Source organism: Bos mutus, chromosome 22, assembly GCF_027580195.1.
Source record: "Bos mutus isolate GX-2022 chromosome 22, NWIPB_WYAK_1.1, whole genome shotgun sequence".
Lineage (NCBI taxonomy): Eukaryota > Metazoa > Chordata > Mammalia > Artiodactyla > Bovidae > Bos > Bos mutus.
Window position 1 is genome coordinate 68,204,989 of NC_091638.1, and position 24,400 is coordinate 68,229,388.

The 24,400-nt window shown below is 50.0% G+C and overlaps 2 protein-coding genes across 3 annotated transcripts; both read right to left on the bottom strand.

Annotated features, from left to right (window-relative positions):
* Positions 1 to 752: 752 nt before the first annotated feature.
* Positions 753 to 4,913, bottom strand: TIGD3 (tigger transposable element derived 3). Its single transcript, XM_005894054.3, has 2 exons — positions 3,703 to 4,913; positions 753 to 2,782 (listed from the first exon to the last, which is right to left on the bottom strand). The coding sequence occupies exon 2, from the start codon at positions 2,764 to 2,766 to the stop codon at positions 1,351 to 1,353; it is 1,416 nt and encodes a 471-aa protein (XP_005894116.1). The 5' UTR covers positions 2,767 to 2,782; positions 3,703 to 4,913; the 3' UTR covers positions 753 to 1,350.
* A 1,944-nt stretch (positions 4,914 to 6,857) lies between these two features.
* DPF2 (double PHD fingers 2) lies at positions 6,858 to 19,599 on the bottom strand. 2 transcript variants are annotated; one of them, XM_070358944.1, is made up of 12 exons: positions 19,441 to 19,599; positions 15,065 to 15,225; positions 14,573 to 14,680; positions 14,083 to 14,246; positions 13,179 to 13,271; positions 12,938 to 13,016; positions 12,387 to 12,428; positions 11,260 to 11,397; positions 11,004 to 11,132; positions 10,751 to 10,863; positions 10,149 to 10,230; positions 6,858 to 8,156 (listed from the first exon to the last, which is right to left on the bottom strand). In XM_070358944.1, exons 1-12 carry the CDS (start codon positions 19,470 to 19,472, stop codon positions 8,080 to 8,082), a joined length of 1,218 nt encoding a protein of 405 aa, XP_070215045.1. In that variant the 5' UTR covers positions 19,473 to 19,599; the 3' UTR covers positions 6,858 to 8,079. The 2 variants fall into 2 exon arrangements, with proteins under 2 accessions (XP_070215045.1, XP_070215046.1); XM_070358945.1 differs by lacking the exon at positions 12,387 to 12,428.
* Between the last annotated feature and the right edge of the window lie 4,801 nt (positions 19,600 to 24,400).

Consider the following 24,400-nt stretch of genomic DNA (forward strand, 5'->3'; position numbering starts at 1 on the left):
AGGACTGTCCTTGACTCTCCTGTCTGTCTGTCCTTCAGCTGCAACTCAAAGCTCCCCTCCTCCGGAGGCTTCCTGGGCTCACAGCCCTGTGCACACGCCTTTAGGATGGCCGTTAATCACACTCCACCGCCACTGTCTGCAAGGTCCTGCCCGGCAGGGACACGGCCTTTGCAACCTTGCCCTCAAGAAGCCTTGCTAAAGAGATGTGAAATAATCAGACAAATGAAAAAAAAAAGAATGAATGACTTCCAAGTTCTGGCTCCTTCTGTTTCCCTAGAATGTTCTTAGCCTGCCCCTTTTCCTTTCTCAGACAGCACCCCAATAGAGGTGAATTCCCCAAAGAGGGAAATGATCAGAGAAGCAGAATGTCCTGGGAATCTGTCTGTTAGCCCATGAGGAATCCCCATGCCCAGGGCTCCTTCTTGCTGGAATTCTGGGAGAGGAGGTTCACTCCTGGTCATTTCTCAGACAGCTCTAGACATCTGCATGGCAGCAATCTTTGGCAATCAGTTTAAAAAATCTGAGTCTTGGGACTTCCTTGGTGATCCAGTGTGTAAGACTTCGCCTTCCAATGCAAGGCATGAGGGTTCAAATCCTGGTTGGGGAGCTAAGATCCCACATACTTTGAGGTCAAAAACCAAAACATAAAACAGAAACAATACTGTGACAAATTTAATAAAGACTTTAAAAGTGGCCTGCATAAAACAAAAACAAAAAAACCTGAGTTGAAAGTTTCTATACCCTCCTTTCATGAAAATAATGGGCTTCCCAGGTGGCACAGTGGTGAAGAATCTGCCTGCCAATGCAGGAGATGCAAGAGACACCGGTTGAATCCCTGGGTCGATAAGATCCCCTTGGGGAGAAAATGGCAACCTACTCCAGTATTCTTGCCTGGAAAATTCTATGGACAAAGGAGCCTGGTGAGCTACAGTCCATGGGGTCGCAAAAAGTCGGACATGACTGAGCACACATACACACATAAAGATAAAACCTTGGCCGCTTTTCTGATTAAAAGCTTTATTTCCAGAAGCAGAACTGTTTTGAACACGGAGTTCAAGGGGTCGGTCTGTCTGTAAATTCCTATTCCACCTTCCTAAGTCCCAGCCTCCACAGAGGTTCCGAAACTACGCAGCTGAGCTTCACTGCCCCACCGCCCTGTGTTTAGACTCTCTTTTCTAGGGGTTGGACAACTTTTGCTCAGAGCCTAGACTTGGTCTCCCAACCTGTCTCCCTTCAACACCTTTCACAAAAGCTCCATTTCCACGGGAAAGAGACCAGCCCCCAACCTGCCTTCTGAGAGAGGGCGTTTCCATGGGAAACAGGAGAGAGGGCTGCGGCAGGAAGAGCCCTTCACAGGCAGCAGAGTCGCTCCACCCCCTCTTCACAGGCATAGAAATTTTCAAATAGCTCTGGGGTGGTGCCACTGCACTCCAACCACCTCCTCAAGGTGCCCAGAGCCTGGAGGGCATCAGCCTTGGTGGGCAGGGGCTCGAAGCCGTCCTCTCCGCCTCCCGCCTCGTCTGCAGGGCCCACCTCCTCTTTGCACGCTCCAGACACAGGCTCCTCACTCTCCAGATCCACAAAGCGGGAAAATTCCTCGAGGCTCAGCCCACCGGGGACCTGCAGCACCTCTGAGGCTTGGTCCTGGGCCACTGGCGTTTTGCCGGGAGCCAGCCCTTCCTGAATGAAGCTGCTCACAATGAGCTGGAGAGGCACCTTGGCCCAGGCCGCTGCTGCCATGTGCAGAGCGTCCAGAACTGTGATGCCCGCCCCGATCTCGGCCAGCAACGTGCCAGCCCTCTCGCTCTGGGCGGCAGCCAATTTGCTCAACAGACGCCGCCGATAATGGGCCTTAAATGCCCGGACCACGGAGCTGGGCAGGGGTTGTGTGGGGCTCGCAGCAGACAGAGGCAAGAGCCTCACGTGGCAGAGCCCAGGCAGGCCAGCCACCTCCTCCACCACTCGGGCAGCCATCAGCAAGGCCACCTGCCGGCCCTGCCGCCCCATGTCCCGATCGAATTGTGACAACCACTCCGACCAGGGGATGGCCAGGTCAGGGTGGTAGGAGGCAGGCAGGGCCTCACTGCTGACCCCAAAGAAGCATCGTGGGGCAGCCTGGGGCCCACAGACCAACAGCCGCCGTTTCTCTGTGCCCCTGCTGTTGGCACACAGCAGCACCTGCACCCGATCACACGTACCCGCTCTGCCAGGCACTGCCCGATACAGCAAGGGCACTTCAACACAGCCAAAAATGTCCTCTGGGGAGAAATCTTTAAGAGAAAGAGGCAGCTGGGCCTGGGGAGTGGGAGTTGGGGGAGGCGGCTCAGGGGGGAACGGAGGCGCCAATATGTGGCGGGCCCCGAAGCCCACGTTGTTTCGGCGTTTCCAGCGGACCAGCCAGCCGATGCTGGGCACAAAGTCCTGGCCCAGGATGTCGGCCAGCTCCTTGGCTTTGTGGAGCAGCATGGGCCCTGTCACGTCCCAGGCCTTGGCCCGGGCAATGTGGTACCAGCAGAGCAGAGCCTCGTCGATGCCACTGTACTTGGACTCCCGCTTGCGCTTGCGCTCCCGGTTGGCCGTGCCGCTGCACCAGTCCGCCAGCAGCTTCTCTTTATTCTTGCAGATGCGGGAGATCTGAGGCTGGGAGACCTGGAAGCGCCGGGCCACCTCCGACTGGGACATCTTGGACTCATCCAGGAGTTCCAGCACCTGGATCTTCTCGGCCAGGGACAGGGCGTGAAGCTTCTTCTTGCCACACAGCTCCATGGCCTCTCGGCGGCACCTGGGCAGGGAGGAAAGGGTGAGCGGGGGACTGACAGTGGAGGCCACGCAGGTTAGGAGAGGAGAGCAGCAAGGAAAAGAGAGTATATGAGGCAGGGAGACAGGTTGGTGTGGAGGAGCGGGGGCAGTCCAGGGAAGGCTGGACCAGCTGGGAGAGGGCGAGGGTACCCTGGGTAGGAGGTGAGAAGGCTGGGCTGAAAGGAAGGGAAAAGGCCAGGCTGAGTGGGCAGTGGGCCGGGCGTTGATGGGAGAATGACAGAACAGAGCCTGGAGGGGATGGCCCCCTGGTCAGAGGGAGAAAGGGGTCCCCGGGAGAGGGATGAATAGAGACGAGGGGACAGCTGCAGACACAACAAAGGAGCGTGGACGGGGGAGGACAGGGGCTGGGGCCGAGGGGGGCAGGTGTAGGGGATAATCAGAGCGGGCGGGAGGAACCCCCAGGACAGGGAGGGGGCGCCGGGCCTAGGCTGAATTTAGATGATGTTGGGGGCGGGTGGTGGAGTGAATGAACAGAGTTGGGGTGACAGGTGTACAGACGACAAAGAGGGACGGACTAGGGGCTGAAGAAGCAAGTCTAATTTGGGGCTGGGTCCTGAGCAGGGAAGGCTGGGCCGGGGTCCGGCCTGGAGAGGGGGTGGGTGGAAACACAAGGCCGAAAGGCAGGTGCACAGGCGACAAAGGGCAGGAGGGGTTAGGAGGCCGCGGGCAGCGAGAGGGGCGGGTTGTCCTCAGCGGGGAGGCTTGTGGCCTGGGAGGGCGGGGGGACGAGCGTCCGGGACCCAGGCAGGCGAGGAGTCGGGCTCCGCAACTCGGCTGGCCTCTCCCTCTGGTGACTCGGAGTCCATCGGCAGGGCGGACCCAGTCATCTGCCTGCCCGGCCTCCCCGCCTCCCGGCTTCCAGCCCTTCCGCCCTGCACCCACCTCAGGCGCTCGTCCCGCGGCTGCCGCCCCGGTCCCAACTCTGGCTGGGGCCGGACTCCCGAGCCCCTCTCCCGGCCGCTACCGGAGAGCAGGAGAGGGACGCGCCGAGAGGACAGAGGGGCTGCGCGGGCGGCGGGCGCGCGCACCCTCTGCGCGAAGCCCGCGCGGGGGTCTCTCCTGGCTGGGAAGACCGATGTCCGCCGATCAGCATCCACCCGCCGCAGCCCCGCCCCGAACCAATTAGATAGGCCTTCGGTGAAGTCCGTCCCGCCCCCGGCTAAGTCTCATTGGACATTGCGAAAGTGGCGGGTCGTCAGGTCCCCGAGGGGACGGAGCTTTCTGCAAGAAGGGATGGCGAGGCGGAGACTGGTCCCGGCGGGAGTCCTGCATGCGCCGCCAGCCTCAGGGACCCGGCCCTCGGAGCCTGACAGGACTCGACAGCGTGGACGCAGTACGTCTTCCTGGCCGTGACCCTAGGCAGCTTCCTCATCTACCAAACAGATCTCGTTCCCCTTACCCAGTGGTCTTTGAAAAATAGAAGCAGGTTATAAGCCACACAAAAGATGTTACCATGGACAGCACTGACCTCAGGTCGGTCAGCCAAGATACAACAGACTGTTGTAGCCATGCATTCTGGGAAACAAACTCACTCAGAAGGACAACGCAGATAGTGGAGTGCAGTTTATTACACCGGCGGGCCCAAGGCAGAGTCTCCTCTTAGGTAAGGACCCCAACCAGTTTTTGTGAAAACCTTATATACCCGTGAAGGAGGAAACAGAGCAAGCTTCATCTTGAAAGCAGGACTCCATCTTCGGCCATACTGTGGACTTTGAGCTGTACGCCCAGTATCTATGGAAATGACATACCAACTGGAAAACCAGACCCCCCTGGATGGAAGAGCCCCAGGGCTCATACCTAGACTCTCTGTCGCCTGAAAGAATACCCTTATTATCTGTGTAACCCAATGGAATCATAAATTTTATTATACTTCTTGGGGTATGACCACAGACCTATTGCTAATTGTCTACTGTTAACTACCTAGGCTACTTTGTATCTTTCTTTTCCTTTGTTCAGACTAGTTACAGGGAATTTGGGGAAGTGGGTTTGGGCACTGTACACTTAGGGTATATAAGGTTTTCACAAAAACCGGTCGGGGTTCTTGGCTAAGCGGAGACTGCTTTGGGCCTGCCGGTGTAATAAACTGCACTCCACTATCTGTATTGTCCAAGTGAGTTTGTTTCCCAGAATGCGTGGCTACAATACCCTAAGTGTATCTGCCCAAACCCACCTCCCCAAATTCCCTGAAACTAGTCTGAACAAAGGAAAAGAAAGATACAAAGTTAACCCATGATTCATATGCCTTAAGTCTACTGTGGTTAACAGGGGACAATTATCAACAGGCCTGTGGTCATACCCCAAGAAGCATAATAAAATTTATGACTATTGGGTTACACAGATAATCAGGGTATTCTTTCAGGCCATGGAGAGTCTAGGTATGAGCCCTGGGGCTCTTCCATCCGGGGGTCTGGTTTTCCTGTTGGTATGTCGTTTCCATAGATACTGGACATACAGCTCAAAGTCCACAGTCTGGCCCAAGATGGAGTCCTGCTTTCAAAATAGAGCCTATTCTGTCTCCTCCTTCAAGACTACTTGCTTGGGGCTAGTTCTGAGTTAGGGCATGTGGAGATTAATTTTTATTTAGTTTTGGTATCTTTTTGGCAAGACTCAAGTTCCTAAAGTCAAGATTTAGTATTCCTTTCCTTGGTAGACTTCAGTTCTTTGAAGTCCAATGTAGACTTTAACCCCGAGTCTGGAGTGCCGAATCCTCAGCTCTAGACTGCTTTCCTCTCCCTTCAGTCAAGTCAAAGTCTGGGGCCACAGGTGAGCCCCCTTTCTCACAGGCTTTCCTTCCTATCCCAACCCTGATCCCTCTTCCATCCTTCTATGTCCCATCCTAAATCCTCCTTCAGCAACCTTTCCAAATCTCTTCTCAATGATACAGGGCTCTCATCAGCATCTCATCTTCTACACTTAATCCACCAGCAAGGATCATTTCACTGCTTTACCCCCTCTGCTCCAGGCCTACTTCCAGGTACAGACAGGAGGATGGGGGCTGTGCTGTGTCCCTAATACGATTCCAAACTGGAGCACCTGGCTTACTTAACTGAGCACAGGGGCCCAGGCCACTCTGCCTTCCAGGAGGAACAAGTGGCCTTCAGGCTGGCCCAGAAAACCCTAAGCATGTTTCAGGGGGTTCATAACTGATTCATACCTTTCACGTGTTGGCTGAAGGAAAAAGAAACTCCTTTTTGTGCTCATAAATCTGTCTGGAAAGGCTGTAGCACTGCACTGTGGGCTCACTCACAAGGTTGGGGTCTCTCATCTCATGTTCACGGCTTATGCAAAAAGTCATGTGTCTCATCATGATGTCATGAGTCTTCTTGTCATTCTATTTATATAATAATCAAGCTTCTGGACCTATTTTTAAGTATCTTAAATTGCAAGGTCAACTGTTATAAAGTTGTCATTACTTGCATGTACAAATCCAGCAGAATCTCCCCCAAAGACACAAAAATACAGAAACAAACAGGATTCTCAAGTTATTTTTAACTGCATTTAAAACATTATTTTTGCCTGCATTGGGTGTTCGTTGCTACACAGGCTTTCCTCCAGGTGCAACGCTCTGGTTTTTCCCTGCGGCGGCTTCTCTCGCTGGGGAGCGCGGGCCCTAGCACGTGGGCCTCCGCAGTTGCAGCTGATAGGCTCTGGTGCACAGGCTTACATAGCTGTGGCCCCCGGGTTAGGGTTAGTTGCTCCGAGGCATATAGAATCTTCCCAGACCAGGGATCAAACCTGTTTCTCCTGTAATGGCAGGTGGATTCTTTACCACTGAGCCACCAGGAGTGCCCTCAAATTTTGTATTAATCAAAACAACTTCATTTTTCTTTATAAGAAATTGTCATAATTTACATAAAAGATTAAAACAAAGTACCCAATTTTGTATCAACTTAATCTACTAAGGTTAAGCAAAAATTTTAAGTTGGGTGAAAAGCTATGCTTCAAAACATTTAAAACCACTGTCCTAAGGAAGTTTTAGGATAAAGTGGCCTTAAACAGCAAAGGAGACCTGGAGATAAAAGAATCCAGCAAAAGGCTCTGTGTAAAAATGTTTATTTGTACTAATGCTTAGAATATAGGAACTAAGGAAAGAAAGAAAAAAAAGACACCTCAACTCCAAAGTGACAGTGAATTAGGGCCTGCCCACAGCCAAGGGGAAGGACATTCCAGGCTGTCCTGGGATGAACAGTCCCCCCTATTATTTAAAGTGTCACCAGGCAGAAAATTAAAGAATCAGGGTGTGAAGACCTTACCAGCTGCTAGCAAGTGTGCGAGGGAAGAAAGAGATGTCTAGGTGGCTTCCCCACGACCCAGGAGCCAGGATACACAGAGCAGGCGGCAGAGGCTCCCAATTCAGTTAAGGGCAGGAGCTGAATGCCCAGGTCCAGGAAGAACAAAAAGGGGATTTTGGAGGTAGGCTTTTTCATCGAGTTAAAAAACAGGCACATTATCCAATATCTCCCAGTGGCCCCCAAGCTTCTGGCCCGGCCCCATGATGCTTCCCCTCTCCCCACAAAACCAAAGGGAATAAGGAGGGGGGTGGGGCAGAAGACAGAAAATAACAAGGGTGGGGAATGCTTCAGTCACTAGAGACCAGGGCCTGTGAGAATGAGACAGGCAAGCACAAGGAACAATCAGGGTGAGGCTGCTACTCCCCCTGGGGTAGGTTTGTGGGAACAGGGTAGAGCCAGGAGCAGGACCAAGAGCATTTACCTGGCTCAGGTAAAGGATCCTGGGCTGCAGGAACAGAGGGCCACAGGAAGCCACTCTGGGGGAAGGAGGCAGTGAGGCTAAGCAGCACGAGGGCATGGGCAGCTGCTTGCCAGCTTGCTCAGTTCTCACTCCCAGCTGCTCTGGCATATGCCCCAGTCTGACTCACCTTCACAGGAAGGGAAAACCGTGGGACCAGAGTGGAGGCTGAGCTGAGAGAAGTGAGCTGCTCTCCCACTCTCTCTTGGAGGACAATGTTTGAACCCTGGCCTCGGCCCAAGGTAGACAGAGTGAATGCTCTTCAGGGAGAGCAGGGAGAAGCTGGGCCCACAGCTATGCCCTGGGCCAGGGTGCTGCTCCGTTCTCCCTGAGGGCCTGGGGCCAGAGGTGGTCAGAGCTGCCACCTCAGCTTGCTGCTGCCAAAGGCAGGCTGGCATGACCACCTGCAATTCTCTGGACTTGAGAAAGAGAGGGGGAAGGGAAAGTGGGTATGGAAAACAGAGAGGAGAGAAACAGCCCTAGATGTATGAGGGGTTGGGGGTGGCCACATCAAGAGGAGTTCTGATTCTGGTAGATGGAAGCTTTTTCCTTCAACAGGTCCAGACACAAATGGCAGCTCCAACTTCCTGCAGAGAAGCACAGAGGGTCAGGAGGGCTCCACACAATCCTCACCTCCAGTGGCAGGACTGGCTACGGGGAGGACTGGAGATGTGCTGCAGCAGCAAAGTTTCAGTTATCTTGAGCAGGGACAAACTCTAGGTCTTCAAACAGCATGAAAAATAATTCTCAATGGAGATGAAAGAAAGCATCACCTGGAGGCCTATTTTAGAAGAGAGATTCCCAGGGCCTCTGGGCCCTATAATTATAATCACTAAAGAGGACCTGGGGAGACAAAGAACTTTTTTAAAGCAACCGAGCTTTAAACTTGTGATTACAGAAGAGCCAGACTTTTGTTCTCATGGCCCCAAAGGCTAGAATAAAGATCATGAATAGAGGGTCTAGAGAAACCAATACTGATTCCACAGAAGACAGTTTTCTGCAAAGCCCACAGACAGAAGAGACGGGCTCTCCACTGTCACCAGCTGTCTGAGCAGAGGCTGAGGACCCAATGAGAGGAAAAGGGGGCCAGCTATGATGATGCAACTTACTGTGACCCAAGTCTGGTTTCATTAAAAAAAAAAAAAAAAAAAACCAGAAAATAATATTCCTTATAAGCAAAATAACTGGTTTATTTTGTTCATTTATTAATACTTGCTACAGCTAAATTCTTCTAGGCCTTGAGAAACAAAATTAGCCCTTAATACCTCAAAACTATAAACACAGTTGTACATACGTGTATTTCAACATCATTCTGAGGGAAAGAATCCATAGCTTTTATCAGCTCTTCAGAGGTGACTCTCAAAAAGCTAAGGTCCTTCCTAACCCAAAGGTCAATATATAGCAGCTGATAAATTTTTTCTGTAAACTGCCAGACAGTGTTAACTGCTTTAGGCTTTGTGAGCCACACAGTTTCAGTCATTTTTTTTTTTTTAATTCTGTTTGAAAATGTAAAAATAATTTTTAGCTTGTGAATTATGTATACTAGGTTCGGCTCGATTTGGCCTGGGGTCATAGTTTGGAACTCCTGGCCTAGAGGCTAGACCATCTGATGGTTGTGGCGGGTACTCCCCAGCTGTCTGCAACTCTCTACCACAGCAGTGTCTGACAGCACTTCCACAGGAAAGCCTTTCTACAGTTCATGCAGAATTGTGCCTGTGAATTGGTATTTTATGGTTAAAAAACAATAGAACACAAAACATGCTGCTTCTCCCTAAATGTGGCCTGACAGATAAACAAATGCGGTGTGACAAATGAGCAAGACATCCTCCCTGCAGCTGTTAAAGGGCCCTCAGACTTTGTCAGTGGCATCCTCCTAGGGGGTGACAGCAGTCTGACCTACACTGCAAGTCAGCTCACATCAGGCAGTGAGCTACTTTCTCTCGCCTGCAATGTTGGCCCACATCCTCTGTCACAGTAACAGCTCCTGGGCTTCATGTACTCCTGAGTAAGCTTCTGAATTTCTATAAAGGATGGACTTCAGCACGGAAATCTGGTGCAAAGAGGACTTGCGGAGAGGCAGCCACTTTTTGGTGTCCCCAATGGTTTCATTGAAGACCTTCCATAAATTTGAAGCATCTTACTAAACACTGCTGGAGGGCCTGAGCAAACTGTTCAGGTCCCAGGTTCAGCTCCCTCTCCCAACTGGTGGAAATGAACACTCAATCTGTCAGGCATGGAGTGGTGAAACCACAGTCCCCCACTAGACAAACTATGACTGAGTTTTGTAGGCTGGTTGAAAGATAACAGATCTCTCCTTCTGGTAATTATTTTCTGCTCAGCATCTGTTTTCTTTCAGGCTGTCCGTTTTCTGTGGCTGTGCATGTTATCTGGTGATAATGTACAAACGTTAAACCCCAAAGGTGCAATGCTAGTAAAGCACTCAGAACTGAGTGAAGGCTAAGAGCCTACTCCCTAACCTGGAAGACTGTATCACTGATACAGGAATACACTCACTATATAAGTGATTTTCCAAGTCACTAATAAATACTTGTTCTGAGTAAGAGTACAGGGAAACCTACCTTCAGGAGGCTCAGACATGGACGGGGTTAGACAATACATGTGGTAGCCACGATCGCAGTCATCACAGAAGAGCAGCTGGTCCTAGAGGAGGTGAGATGGAAGAGGAAGGGGGAGGTGAATGACTCCCCTTGCCTGGGCCGCTGGGAATGGGTTAGAAGGGCTCTTCCAAGAGGGGTGGGGGCAGATGGCAGGAAGAACAGACGTGGGACCCTCTGGCCAGAAAACTACTGCTGTCCCTCTCCATCCAGAAAGTCACTGTCATCCCACCGGGACCCCAACAGCCTCAGAAAAGCTCTATCTGAATCAGTTATTCACTTACTCTAACAGTTAACCACACTACTGCATGGAACGTTCTCTGAAGGGAACAGCATAAAGATGCCACTCATTTCCTTGCTAACTGTTTGTTCACACAAGAGGGTGACGCCCATGAAAGTAGGGACGTTGTTTGTCTTTAGTGTCCTGAGTGCCTAAAACAGGGTCTGACACAGATACTCAGTGAACACCTGCCAAACAAATCAAAGTTCCTCCTGGTGGAAAGGACAGGAAAAGCCGAGCAGGAGTGTGCTGGGGGTGGGGTGGGGGGGTGGGGGGGGACACGCACGTCATTCTCGGAGGTGCCGCAGATGTTGCAGCACTTGCACTCAATGCACTGCCAGCGGTAGGTCTTCACTGCTGCCATCATCACGGGGGTGAACTGGAGGCAGGACGGATGCCCTGTGGAGGAGAGCGAGCGAATCAGGGAGCTGAAGGCTGGGGAGCAGTGAGGGGACCCAGCTATGACAGCCACTGGGATGCTGGTGAGCCACGGGCCCTCAGGGTCTGGGTGTCGGCAGGGGCTGCACTGGCTCAGATACCTGAGCGGCCACAGTCAGAACAGGACACCAGCTCCTCGGGCTGTCCTGTCTTCTTGTTGATCTTGGAGTCCCCCAGACAGAAGTCGCAGTAGTTGTTGGGCAGGGCCAATCCATCAGGACCCTTCTTGGCTATAACGAGAAAGGGAAGAACTCAGATGATACCCATGCAGGCCTCTGGGTCTCCTGACATCCCCGCAAGGAGGGTTTTTCACAGCCCGGCCGACTCCTGCTTGCCCCGCCCCTGACACCAGCTTACATTTCTGCTCCTCGGACCTCTGGGAAACTGGGGTGGGTGGCTGTGAGTCTTCCTTGTCCTCGCCCTCCTCCTCAGCCAAGTGGGAGTGGGCATAGTGGTAACTCAGGCCTGGTCGGTTCTTGTAACGTTTTCCACAAACTGAGTGGGGAGAAGATTGCAGAGAAAGGTGTTAGGATCTGAGGGTACCTCATCCCTGCCCCTCTAAGCTGTGGGCTCCACCTGAGGCAGAGGTAACCGCCCCCATCAGCTCTGCTCAGGGACAGACGTCTACTGAGAACCGCCTCCCCGTGGCCAGGAACAGCAGGCCTGGGGCTCAAGCTTCCACGGCTCCTCCACTTACTAAAGCCCAGAGCACGGCCACCTCTGCTCCTCCACTCAAGCTGTCTGGGAGACTGAGCTATTGCCTTCTGCCTGCCCTGGGAATAGTCTGGGGAGCTCCAAGTCAGGAAGGAAAGGGACCTTCTATAGTATTGCAATAATTTTAAAATAATGGCAGGCAGGAGGAAAGCTAAGACTCCAGACTTTTTTTCTCTCTCAGTAAATGTAGGCTCATGCTACTCCCCAAATACAACATAGCCCACCTCTGGATCTCTTGGGGAAAATCTATCAACTGAGTCTCCTGGGGTAGCTGTCCCCCAGAGAAACTCAAAGACATGCCCACATCAGTGCTCTATCCAACCAACGACCCCTCAACCAGCAAGGAAAGCAGATCCCGACGAGGCACCCTGTACCTTTGAGCAGTGATACCAAGAATAGGGGGTAGCAGGAAAGGAATGGGGAAGGGATGGGAAGGGTGGCAGGATGGTGGGGAACATTAGCTGACCACCACATGTCTGTTTTGGGGAAGCGGAAGCAGAGGGATCTGGGACAATGGGTCCCTCAGAATGCTTCTAAAGCCACCCCATGCAGTGGGCCCAAGCAGCCCTAGAGCAACATGGTGGGAGACAAGCAGGGAGAGGCAGCTTCTGGGACTGTGAGCAGTGGACCGCAACAGAAGGGCCAGGGCTCCTCTCTCCATGCCATTCCAGGGACCTTAACACTAGCGTCACAGATGAGAAAGGCAGGAACAAAGGGAGAAGGGAAAAAGGGATAGGAAAACCAAAAGTCTGAGAAGTTGAGAGAGCTACCTCTCTGGGGCGCTTTCGAGGTATGCTTTTGTTTGAAACTATCTGAAAGACAGAAAGAAAAGTCATGAGAAGAGGGCCTTGGTACACTTGAGACAGGTATAGCAGCAGCAGGAAAGCAGAGCAAACGAGAGAGAAACCCCAGTGGCGACGGTGCTCCCAGGGTGGAGGGACAGAAGTGGGGCGAGTCAGAGAAAAGGGGAAGAGGGAACAGACGCTGGAAAAGTTAGCGTTGGACTCCTGGGGCCTGACTAGATTGGGGCCAGCAGGCCCAGATGTCATCTACTGAGAGGCCAACTCTGCCTGCTGTGTGTCCCTCGTGGGCACCCCCACCCCAGAGGACAGGAGAAATCTCCCCCAGAGCATGCAAGGCTCACCCGTCGTGCAGCAGAGGCCAGGGCCTCTCAGGGATTTCAGAGGGAACCAGTCAGCAGGCAGGACAAGAGTCCAAGCTTGTTTTACCACTTTGAGCAAGAATACAACCTTCCCTCCTCTCATATCCCGAGGAGCTGGGTCCAAGGCAAGGACTACCCACCCACTCGTGAGGCACTCACTGTCACAGGCATAGGGTTTGTCCCGATCCTCCAGGATGGAAGCGTCCAGCTTCTTACGGGCACTGCCCACACCTTTACTCTGCAAATAAGAGCAAAAAGATGCCCTTACTAAGGTGTCTAGGCCTGAAGAGTTACTCTCCTGGTAGTGGCTGCTAATCTCATTCAGGAAGGATGATGGCAACAACAAGCGGTAAGACAGTGGGACTCTGCAGGCTCCCCAATCCCCCGGGCTGCCCCTCACCTTGGACTTCCCCTTGCCCCGACGCTTGGGAGTGTCTTCTTCATAGTCCTCATCATCAAGGTCATCCAGGAAGTCATCTGGTTCTAGGATCCGCTGAGTAGACAGGAGGATTAGGATGGGCAGAAATGAGAACATCCAACAGCTCCCCCACGTTGGGACTGGCCAAGGCTGCCAGGGCCGCCTCCATGACCCAGCGGCTCCACTCCAGCCTCACTCCTCACTGCTGTTCTTTCAAGGCTTTGGGCTCTCCTTTCTCTGGGCCTTTCTTCATGTTGTTCCCCTAGCCTGGAATGCCTTTCCCACCATCTCCAAGTAGCTAAATCAAATGCCACATTTTCATAAAACTTTCCGATACCCCAAGTGGCATGCCCTCTCCTGCCTCTGATCTGCCACCTGGGAGCATGTCAGCAGCGGTTCCCTTCCAACACCTAACGTCCCAGAGTTAAACTATGCTGCTTACTTGTGGCAAGTTTTTCTTTTCACTAATGTGCTGCAGCGCCGCCCCCCACCATGTGAAATGGGCAAAGGTACCTATTTCCTAAGATCGTAGAGACTGCAGAAAATGACGGGAAAGTGCTTAGCACAGTGCCTGACGTATTTTTATGTACAGTTTTTGCTTCCTTGTTGGCAGGGACATCACCTAGGTAACCCCAGGCACTAAAAAAACTCAGGTGGCAACAGAAGATGAGAGTCTATAGTTACCAGAAAAGGAGCAGGAAAGACGGGATGATGACAATGAAGCCCATCAGTACCCAGTGCTCATTAAGGAATGGAGCAGGAACAGAACAGCAGGGGCCTCTCCTGGCCCATAGCTTCTGCTTCTATTCTGATTACTGGCTGGCCTCTGATGAAGAGGAGACTGGTTTCCACCACAGTTTCCTTAACCACAGTGTTAATCGTGTACCTTCCGTGCTCGACTGTTCGTCACAGGAAATTCGCCCAGGCTGTCATCATCAACTCGGGGATCGGGGGCGCCTCGCTTCTCCAGGGGGTCGGTGCGTAACAGAGCCTCTAAGCTACTGCCATCCTGAGAGATCAGCCCCTCCTTCTTCAGGGTCTGGTCTGTGTCTGCGGGCAAGGTCAGGAGGAGGTGAGGCTCAGAAGGGCTGAACGCAGATCTGCCTGGTCTACACAGGGTCAGACCAATCACAAGCCAGTCACTGCCTTCTGGTTTCTGGGTGCCCAGGAACCAAGATGCTCTGGTTTACTTGGCACCATAACTTGTCTGTTTACTTGTCTCTTAACTATTAGGCTGAATTCTTTACAGAAAGACTCACATCTCATTCATTTTAGTATCTTTAGAATCTAGCACTGGGCCTGGTACGTAACAGGTGATTAGCAGGCCTCTGACTCTGCAGCAGGGTATATCCCGCTCAGGAGGGACTATGCTTCACCTGGTTTAATAGATGGGAAAGAAAGCCTTGGATCCTCAGGAGGGTGGGCTCGCCGCTTTTTCCGCCAGCGCCGGGCAGGGTAAGAATACAGCTGCCCAGAGGCCAATCCTAAGGAAGGAAGGAAAAGAGAGAAATTAAACCCTAACACAGCTCTAGAAAATAGTATCAAACACTTTCCACATGAGTACCGTTCTAGAGCAAGGGAGGAATATGGCTGGTGAGCACCTGGGGCTGGAGGAGGCATGGCTTATGGACAAGAAAACAGATTAAGCTCAGGAGCTTTGGCTAACACATAGCTCTCCAGAGCCCAGCAAGACCCTGAGCAGTGTAGCCCTGTGGAAAACAAAAGGTGTTTCGACCTCTCCAGGATTCTAATCACGGGAAGACCGTACGCATCCCGGGGTGGAAAGCAAAAGGGAAAACCTATTCAGCTGGCTCATCACCTAAGATGAGGAAGCTGCTTCCTCCTTGGGCTCCTGAGTGGATTCTCACCTGGACCCCGATGTCGCTTTTCCATCCAGATATAACAGTTGCTCTGGGCTACTCCCGTCTGTGAGTCCAAGAAAGGCAGGCGTACGCTGCGCTCAGCACACAGTCGGGCGTTGTAATTGTGGCACTGCTCCATGGCATCTTTGTAATACTGCTCCCCAAGGCTTCAGGAAAGACAAAACTCAGGTGTGACTGCGCACGTGTGTGTGTGTGCTGGGCTATCCCTCTCCCTTGCCATCTGCGTCTCTAGAAGGCTCAAGGGACTGGGAGAATGTCACTCTGCTTTTATTTGCTTCCATTTCTGCCTCATGGGACACCAACCCCTTCACTAGGCCATTATGAGGAAAAGTACCTTACAAATAAATTACCGTCAGAGCACATGATTGCACCCTGTGTCTAATCAGTCCTTAGTCTAACCCACAAAGAGGGGAAGAAAATAATGTTTGTTCTGTGCCTCTCCAACCCTTTGGTAACCAAAGTGCTACGTCTCTTAACCCTCAGGATTCTGAGAAGCTGAAGTTACTCCTGTTTACAAACAAGAAGAGTTCAAAAGATCTGGAGGGACTTACTAAAGTTTACCAAACCCCATCTACACAAAGAAATTCAACTTAGCTGTAACAAAAAACAGGAAGCTCTTCATGTACAAATATTAAACAATCTCCAAGATAACTACAAAAAAAGAGGGGCGGTGGGGTACAGGGCTGAGGAGTGTTATGGGATGTCCCTAAGTGGTGGAAAAGAAACTGTAGGCGTCCAAGGAGAAAAACCAGGTGACTAGGGGACTTTCTCCTTTGTGCCATTTTATATCTTTTGAGTTTTAAACTAGGTATTTGCCAAGTAGCTAATTCTATATACTAACTTTACAATCAATAGAAAACATTTGGAAATACGTGAACACCCTTGAAGCCTACTTTCTACTGAGTACCATTACACTGATACAAAACCTGTTTGCAGAAAGGCCTATTCTAGACCCTTCTCCATTCTCACACTAACAATTTTTTTAAGAAAGAACCTTTTTGAACTCAAAAGACCTCCTTTGAAATTTGAACTTTTTAAGAGCTTTAAAAAGCTGCAAAACTGCAGTGCCAGGAGTAATCTGGTTCTAAGAAGCATGTATATAGAACCAACCTTGTTCTCATCCTTCAGGGTTTAACAAGCACAGTAATACTAGAGCTTAAATTAATACAATTCACATTTATATATTCGAGCAAACTTTTTCTTTCTACGCACTAAGTGGCTTGAAGGATCTTAAAGTTTGCCAACCAGGGATTGAACCTATGCCCTTAGCAGTGAAAGCGCCAAGTCCTAACCACTGGACCGCCAGGGAATTCCCCTTGATTGATCTTAAAGTAAACTAACTGAGGGCAGATGATTTCTTCCCCACAATATCCTCAGCACCCAAGAAGGTGTCTGGAATATCCTGACTCAGAAGTAAAAAGATCTGGCTTGGCTGCAAGTCACCACATACATGTGGACATTTAGTCAACCCATGTGGACCTCAGGTATGCTACTGACTAGGGTGGCTGAACTAGATAAGCTCTGACATATTCTACAAGAGGGAGACTCCAAGCATGAGAAGTTGAAGACAGTAAATCTCTGTAGCTTATGTTCATAACTCAAGCTGCAGCAACAAACCCTGCTCTGGAATCTAAGAGGGGCTTTCACTGGGCAGCCACAATAGACCACTGAGGCACAGCTTAGAACGTTCCCAGCAACCAACAAAGATATACACTGCACGCAGGCAGTGACACAAGACAGTCTGGCTTGATTCAATGTGCTGTAATGACTGTAATTTGAGGCAGACATGAAGCCTGTGCTGGAGAATAAAGAGAAGGAATAGGCTCATATTTGCTCGCCTTTAGGAGGCAGCCATGTCCTCACTAAACAGAGAAAAATTGGATAAACAAGGCTGAGTGCAGCAGCGCCTTTGTTTCTGATGATGGAAATTGATACTGACACTGTAAGTCAGATGGAAGGAAGGGCTAGACAGGCTGAGAACTGCAAAGTCAGAGCAAGGAGGCTGGAAACTGTCAGGGGTGGGGGTGGGGTTGAGGTATGGATGAGACATGTTCTATCAAAGCTCCTGTGAGTTAAAAGGGATTTCAGAAGGTGGGGCAAACTGCATTGTGAGTGAGAGAGCTGATAAAGAAATACAAGTTGGAGGAAGAGAGGATCTGATGAGGATAGAGCAAAGAAGAATGAGAGCTCCCTTAAGAATCTAAGGCTCCTACTACAAGAAATTTTAAGCTAACATTCTCCATATCTTGTTACCTAACTCAGAGGATTTCAAAACCAGTCAGCAACCACAGCTCTTTTATACTATTATTTTGCCCCAGTAAGACCCCTTAAAGATTGTTTCAATTCTGACACCACATTTGGGAGGGATGGAGAATTTACAAAAGGAAAATTCTTCTCCCAGAACAAGATGCAAGTCAGAAAAGATGAGCTAGTAGTCCTGACCTCAATGTAAAACCTCAGCAGTCAGACGACTAGGCACACCGTGGTCAAGAAAAGCGTCTCTTTCCAGGACGAGAACAGTACAGGAAGACTGGAAGTCTCTTTTTAAAGAGCAGGTTCTGTAGGAAAATGTATTAACTGTGGTCCACAGCTCTTTACAGCTAGAACTGAGGGAGCAGAAAGTTGGTTAGTTATTACTGGTACTCAGGAATCAGCGGTTGGTGACCTTCACTATCTCTACAGATCTTTAAAGAGAAATAAGAAGTCAAGTTCTATTTAAACGGGCAACCCCTCACTTCCAATACTGCATGAAAGGGTTGGTGACCTTATTTCTCAGATGAAAGTCTTCCAACCTAAACAATCTCACTACGTAAAACTCTTAAACCTAGGCAAGTTTTGACATTCCCCCATTACAGTAAGCTTTCCAAGGTAGAAGCTTTGATTCTTTTTTGAGAGGCATAAAACCTGTGTAAAACCTCCCTTTACAATGGGACAGGGGCAGTCAACAAAGAGAAAGACAGGGAAACAAAGAAAGAACATCTGAGTCAGTATGGATAACATATAAATGGTAGATCAGCAGCGTCATTTCTAAACTGAGGGAAATGTCAGCTTGGAGAGAGTGCTGGGGAAACTGAAGTGGGCAGATCAGAGAGGAAGATAATAGTGCTGGGAGTAGGGGTGGCTGAAGAGGCAGCAGGATGGAGCTGAAAGCATGTTAGAAGAAAAAAAAAAAAAAACGACCAAAAAACCCACAAGGAGAAGGCACTTAGCTTAATGGAAGTGGGAAAGCATTCTCAAAGAAAAGGCTCCAGGCAGGAGGAGGGAGAGAAGCAACGTCCCCTTAGAAAAAAGGCTCTTGAGAACAGTGGGGCTCAGTCTACTACAAAGACAGATGAGAAGCTGTGTGCCCCTTAGAAGAGTTCCCAAACCTTTACCTTCTCACCCAGTCAAAATCCAAAAGCCAAGTTGGACAGCTGGTCACCTCATTTTTCCTACCGCTGCACCAAGCCAAATGTGTCCATTAAAGAGCTTGCTGTATTGGCCGACGGGGGTGGGGGTGGGGGTGGAAGACCCCATTGGAAAACTCATTTAGATTCTTCTTCGGGGAGGAGGCTGGGTTAAATCAAGTCCCAAAGCATCTTTAACTCACAGCTAACAGGCCATTCTCAGTTTGCCAAACAACCACGAACTTTAACTTCGCTTGAAATCTGCCCAGTCGAAGAGTATTGCAGAGCGAAGACGGCCGACCTAGATGCCCCTAGGGGCGGCCAGGGCGTCCTGGACTGCGTCCGTCCAGTGCCCACTTTCCGATGGTTGGGACTGGCCGGCGCCAAGCCCCTCTTCCCTGAAGTTCTTTCCCTCTGTATCTGCTCTTCCACAAATTCTCCCCAGGAATATTTTTGGTCTCGGGTACCTGATACTCAAGGACCACCCCACCCCCGCCCCCGCCCGCCCAGGAACGTCACGGGGCTGTTCAGAACAAAACAGCCCTGAGCGCTCAACGGCGCCAGGGCGGCCAAGCCTGCTCCTCCGGGGCCCGCTGCGGGCAGCCGATGGGGAGGGGTCGCCGGCCGCGCTTCGCGGGGGTCGGCCCGGCTCTCCCGGACTGAGGCGAATCCGGGACCGTCTCCCGTACGCAACAAGGGCGCCATACTCTGGAAACCTTTCGCCTGAAGGAGCGCCCAGCCCCACAGGGAGGCTGCCCGTTAGGGGCTCCCGTGTGCCCCCCTCAGGGCCTCCACAAGTTTCTAAAGAAGCGCAACGTCTTCTCCCGAGTCTCCTGTTGCCCTCCCCTCCAGGAGTCGCAACACGGCGTCTCCAGGCACGTCCCTCTCTCCGCCTCGTCCGTTCCCACACCGCCCCCTGCTTCCAGGTCCCTTACAAGACCTCCCAGCCTGGAAGAGAAAAAAACGGCCACTCACAGCTTCACTACATTTTCCACCACGGCCGCCATCTTCCCGGCTCCTCTCCCTCAGGCCGGGAGGCCCGGAGCCCGCAGCGCGCAGGCGCTGGGACCGCAGAGAGAAGTAATTTCCTTGTCCTTCTGCGCAGGCGCCACTCGGGCGCGTGCGCCCGAGAGCGAGCGACGGAGAACGAGCTTCTGCCGGGTTCTCCCCGGCCTGGAAATCTGGGGACGAATGCGCAGGCGCAATGGAGGCGGGCGCGCGCCCCGAGGCTTCTGCTCCTGTTTTGCCTCATCCGTTTAGTGAGAAGGGAGAAGGGAGAAGGGAGCGAGGATCTGACCAGGTCCAGAAATGAGAAGGTGAGAGGTTGGTGAGAACTGGCAAACCCAGAGGTGGTCTAGATGGAGGTCATGCGTCCTGTTACCTTTCTGACCTTTAACCTCGTGGTTAATAACCCTTTGCCCTCACGTACAGACTAGGGGTTGGTGGGTAGCCGAAGGTAAGAGCAGTGCACACTCCTTTTGGGCTGCCCATTTTAGGGAGAGAAATATTAACTGCAAGAACCTGACAGATCTTTGGCCCGAATATTGGGGTCTGACAAAAGTTCCCCCACCTTCCTGCCACCAACTTAATTGATCCCCACCTCTTCTCCCCTGTTTCCTACCCCTAAGCTCTTTTCCTCCTCTGAAGAACTTGTCTCTTGCAACTTCCTCTCCTGTACCATTCACTTCTCCTTCACTATTGAATCATGCAAATTCATCTGCAAACATGGCTTAATATCCTCTTTTTAAAATATCAGAGCCCTTCCTTAAGCCCTTTCTGCCTTTATCACCCTCTTTCTTTTCACCCTTTCAGAGCACATATTCTTGTTTATACTCACTATCTCTGTTGATTGATTTCTGAGTGTCTCTCTGCCCAGTTTAATGGGGATTTTGTTCTCATCAGTTCATTGAAACATCTAACAAAGACACCATGATCTCCATTTCAACAGGTTTAGAGATCTCCCTGTCTTTATCAGGGAGGAAATAGCAACCCACTCCAGTACTCTTGCCTGGAAAATCCCATGGACGGAGAATCCTGGTAGGCTACAGTCCATGGGGTCGCAAAGAGTCGGACACGACTGAGCAATTTCACTTCACTTCACTTCACTGTCTTTATCAACCTATCAGCCCCCATGACAACACTGGCCATTCACTTCTTTTTCAAACTCATCTCTGAGACACACACTCTCCTGGCTGGCTGCCTATCACACTGGCAGCTCCTTCAGCTTCTTTTGCTGGCTCTCTATCCTCACATCTTCCTAGACCTGTCAGAGTCCCCAGGGCTTGGTCTTTGATCCTGATAATATGCTGTATTTCATCAATTCTAAGATGCACATAATCTCCCCCCCCCGCCCCATTTTAGTATTTCAGAATCAGGACATATCATCATTATGCCTTAAAATCAAGTTTGGGAGGTGAGAGTTGAGTGGTATTTGTCACTGTTTACCCTGCACCAAGTTTGCAGAATAGATGTCAGCAGCTTGGAAGGAAAACCTAGGGACTATACTGTTGCACTCTTGTTCCCAAATGATTGTGGGAATCAAAGGTGACACCAAAAGAATTCAAAAGTATGTGTTTCAGCATGAATGTTTGTGAAAAGTGGAAGTGTTAGTTGCTCAGTTGTGTTCGACTCTGCAACCCCATGGACTGTAGCCCATCTGGCTCCTCTGCCCATGGAATTCTCCAGACAAGGACACTGGAGTGGGTAGCCATTCCCTCCTCAGGGGATCTTCGCAGCTCAGGGATCAAACCCCAGTCTCGTGCATTGCAGGCAGATTCTTTACTGTCTGAACCACCAGGGAAGCTCCCACCCCCAAATTCATAGGTTTAAGTCCTCCCCACTAAGTCTGATAGTATTTGGAGGTGGGATCTTTCAGAGGTAATTAGATGCAGCCTGAGGGTGGAGTTCTCATGGTGGGATTAGTGCCCTCCTTAGAGGAGGAAGCTGGAGATCTCTCTGTGAGGAAAGGCCATGTGAGGACCCAGCAAGAAAGCAGATGTCCACAAGCCAGGAAGTGGACTTCCACCAGGAACCAAATTGCTGGCACCTTGATCTTGGATTTCCCAGCCTCCAGAATTGTGAGAAATAAATATCTGTTGTCTATGGTACTTTGTTACAACATCCTGAGCTAAGACAGTGTGTGAGCACTGAAGCTGAACACACACATACCCTCTGACCCAGCAATTCTATTCGTGCATGCATATATGGAAAACCATGTATAAGAATGCTCACAATAGCATTAATTGTATTGGCCCCAAACTAGAACATTCCAAATGCCCATAGCACTAGAGTGGATTAAGCAACATGGAAAAAAACAAACTATTGCTACACAACAACATGAATGAATCTCAAAAACTTAATATTTGAAAAAAAGAAGCCAATTTCCAAAGAGGACATATTGTGTGATTCCATTTATATCAAATAATCACACATGCTAAACTATGGGGCAGAAGTCAGGAAAGTGGTTCACTTTGGAAGTTAGTAACAAGGAGGGGGCATAAGGTGGCTACAAAGATGCTAGTAATATTCCTTGTTGGGTTACACAACTTTGTTCACTTTGTAAAAATTCATTGACCCACCCAAGATTTGTGCACTTCCTGTAGGTACATCTCAATAAAAGTTTTAAAATAAAAGATATTAGTAATGATAAGTAGCCTAGTTCTCTGTTATTGGAAAGGCAGTTTATGAGCCCAGTGCCAATGGCTTTTGATTCTTTTAGGATTTTTTCTTTATTTGGTTGTGCTGGGTCTTAGTTGCCACACGTAGGAGCTCTGATCTTTGTTGCAGCATGTGGGATCTTTAGTTGTGACATGTGAACACTTTGTTGGGGCATGTGGGATCTAGTTCCTTGAGCAGGGATCAAACCTGGGCCCCTCTGCATTGGGAGTGTAGTCTTAGCCACTGGACTACCAGGGAAATCTCTCTGTTAGGATTCTTTTAAGAAATGCTCCATCATTGAACAGTAGATCCTCTATATGCTCTGAACCAGTGACTGATACATATAGTGTTTCTCTTACAGAGAAGTGGAAGTGGGAGTGCAGCCTCTTGCAATCTCAGCTAATGGTTCTTTTGCAAAATGTTTGTTTTCGGTTCTCGCCACTCTGGGCTCTGGCTGATCCAGAGCCTTTGGGACACGAGGAAGGCTTCCACCAGGGGGCGCAATAATGATTTCTCTGAATTATTAATAGGATCTGAGATTGCCAATGGGCTGTTTTGAGTTCTACCTGTCACTGGGCAAGAAAGTAAAAAGGAAGTATCACTGATGGCTGGGGTGATTGATTCTAATTGTTTAGGGTAAGCAGGATTGCTGTTACCCGTTGAGGACAAAGAGAAATGTAAACAAAACCCAGGAGATCTTTCTAATATTGCATTCAGGTGGTTAATGGGAGACAGGCCTCCTGGTTGGGTATTTAATTCCAACCTTTCTACTGAATAGAAAATAAAAAAGGGAGAAATAGAAAATAAGATTTTTCCTCTTTTTAAGAGGAAAAAATCTTAAAAAAAGAAAAAGAAAAAATCTTAAAAGCATTGACAAGCTAATAATATAGTGAAGAATTACTGATCCAACATTTAGAAAGTTGAAACCCAGAGCTGTAAGCCCAGAATTCAAGACAGTTTTTGTCTTGGGGACATTTACTGATCTTGAAGATATAACTGAAACTCAGCTCTTATTTGGTGGTCTTTGGTGGGGAGGGTCAAAATCAAAACTCAGAGCCTGTGCAAGGTCAGATACTCCAAGTCAGATACCCCGCTACTAATACATATATACTTTAAGGTGTGATCCCAACATCAATGGACTAGTGGTCCCGGGAACTCAAGCCTTGAATTTGGATTAAAGTGGACCCATCCTTATAAAGCTCAACATTCAGAAAACTAAGACCATGGCATCTGGTCACATCACTTCATGGGAAATAGATGAGGAAACAGTGGAAACAGTGTCAGACTTTATTTTTTGGGACTCCCAAATCACTGCAGATGGTGATTGCAGCCATGAAATTAAAAGATGCTTACTCCTTGGGTGGAAAGTTATGACCAATCTAGATAGCATATTGAAAAGCAGAGACATTACTTTGTCAACAAAGGTCCGTTTAGTCAAGGCTATGGTTTTTCCAGTGGTCATGCATGGATGTGAAAGTTGGACTGTGAAGAAAGCTGAGCGCTGAAGAATTGATGCTTTTGAACTGTGGTGTTGGAGAAGACTCCAACCAGTCCATTCTAAAGGAGATCAGCCCTGGGATTTCTTTGGAAGGAATGATGCTAAAGCTGAAACTCTAGTACTTTGGCCTCCTCATGTGAAGAGTTGACTCACTGGAAAAGACTCTGATACTGGGAGGGATTGTGGGCAGGAGAAGAAGGGTATGACAAAGGATGAGATGGCTGGATGGCATCACCAACTCGATGGACATGAGTCTGAGTGAACTCCGGGAATTGACGATGAACATGGAGAAGGCAATGGCAACCCACTCCAGTACTCTTGCCTGGAAAATCCCATGAACGAAGGGGATTGCATGGTGGGCTGCAGTCCATGGGGTCGCTAAGAGTCGGACACGACTGAGCGACTTCACTCTCACTTTTCACTTTCCTGCATTGGAGAAGGAAATGGCAACCCACTCCAGTGTTCTTGCCTGGAGAATCCCAGGGATGGGGGAGCCTCGTGGGCTGACGTCTATGGGGTCACACAGAGTCGGACATGACTGAAGTGACTTAGCAGGGAGGCCTGGCGTGCTGCGATTCATGGGGTTGCAAAAGAGTCAGACACGACTGAGTGACTGAACTGAACTGATCCTTATAATGCCTCTGTTCACCTAGTAGAAGTGAGCATGTTTGGGACGAAGAAATATCCTTTTTGAAAGAATGTACTGTCATCCAAGGCCTTAAATTATGTCTTAAAAGTACTTTTTCATATACAATATCCAGCACTTAGTCAAAGACAACC

Coding starts and splice junctions, on each gene's coding strand:
- TIGD3 (XM_005894054.3), bottom strand. CDS start 2,766: ATGGAGCTGTGTGGCAAGAAGAAGCTTCACGCCCTGTCCCTGGCCGAG.
- DPF2 (XM_070358944.1), bottom strand. CDS start 19,472: ATGGCGGCCGTGGTGGAAAATGTAGTGAAGCT. Junction 14,247..14,572: donor TTTCCCATCTATTAAACCAG/GTGAAGCATAGT, acceptor CCTTGCCCGCAG/ACACAGACCAGACCCTGAAG. Junction 8,157..10,148: donor CATGTCTGAGCCTCCTGAAG/GTAGGTTTCCCT, acceptor GCTTCTCTGCAG/GAAGTTGGAGCTGCCATTTG.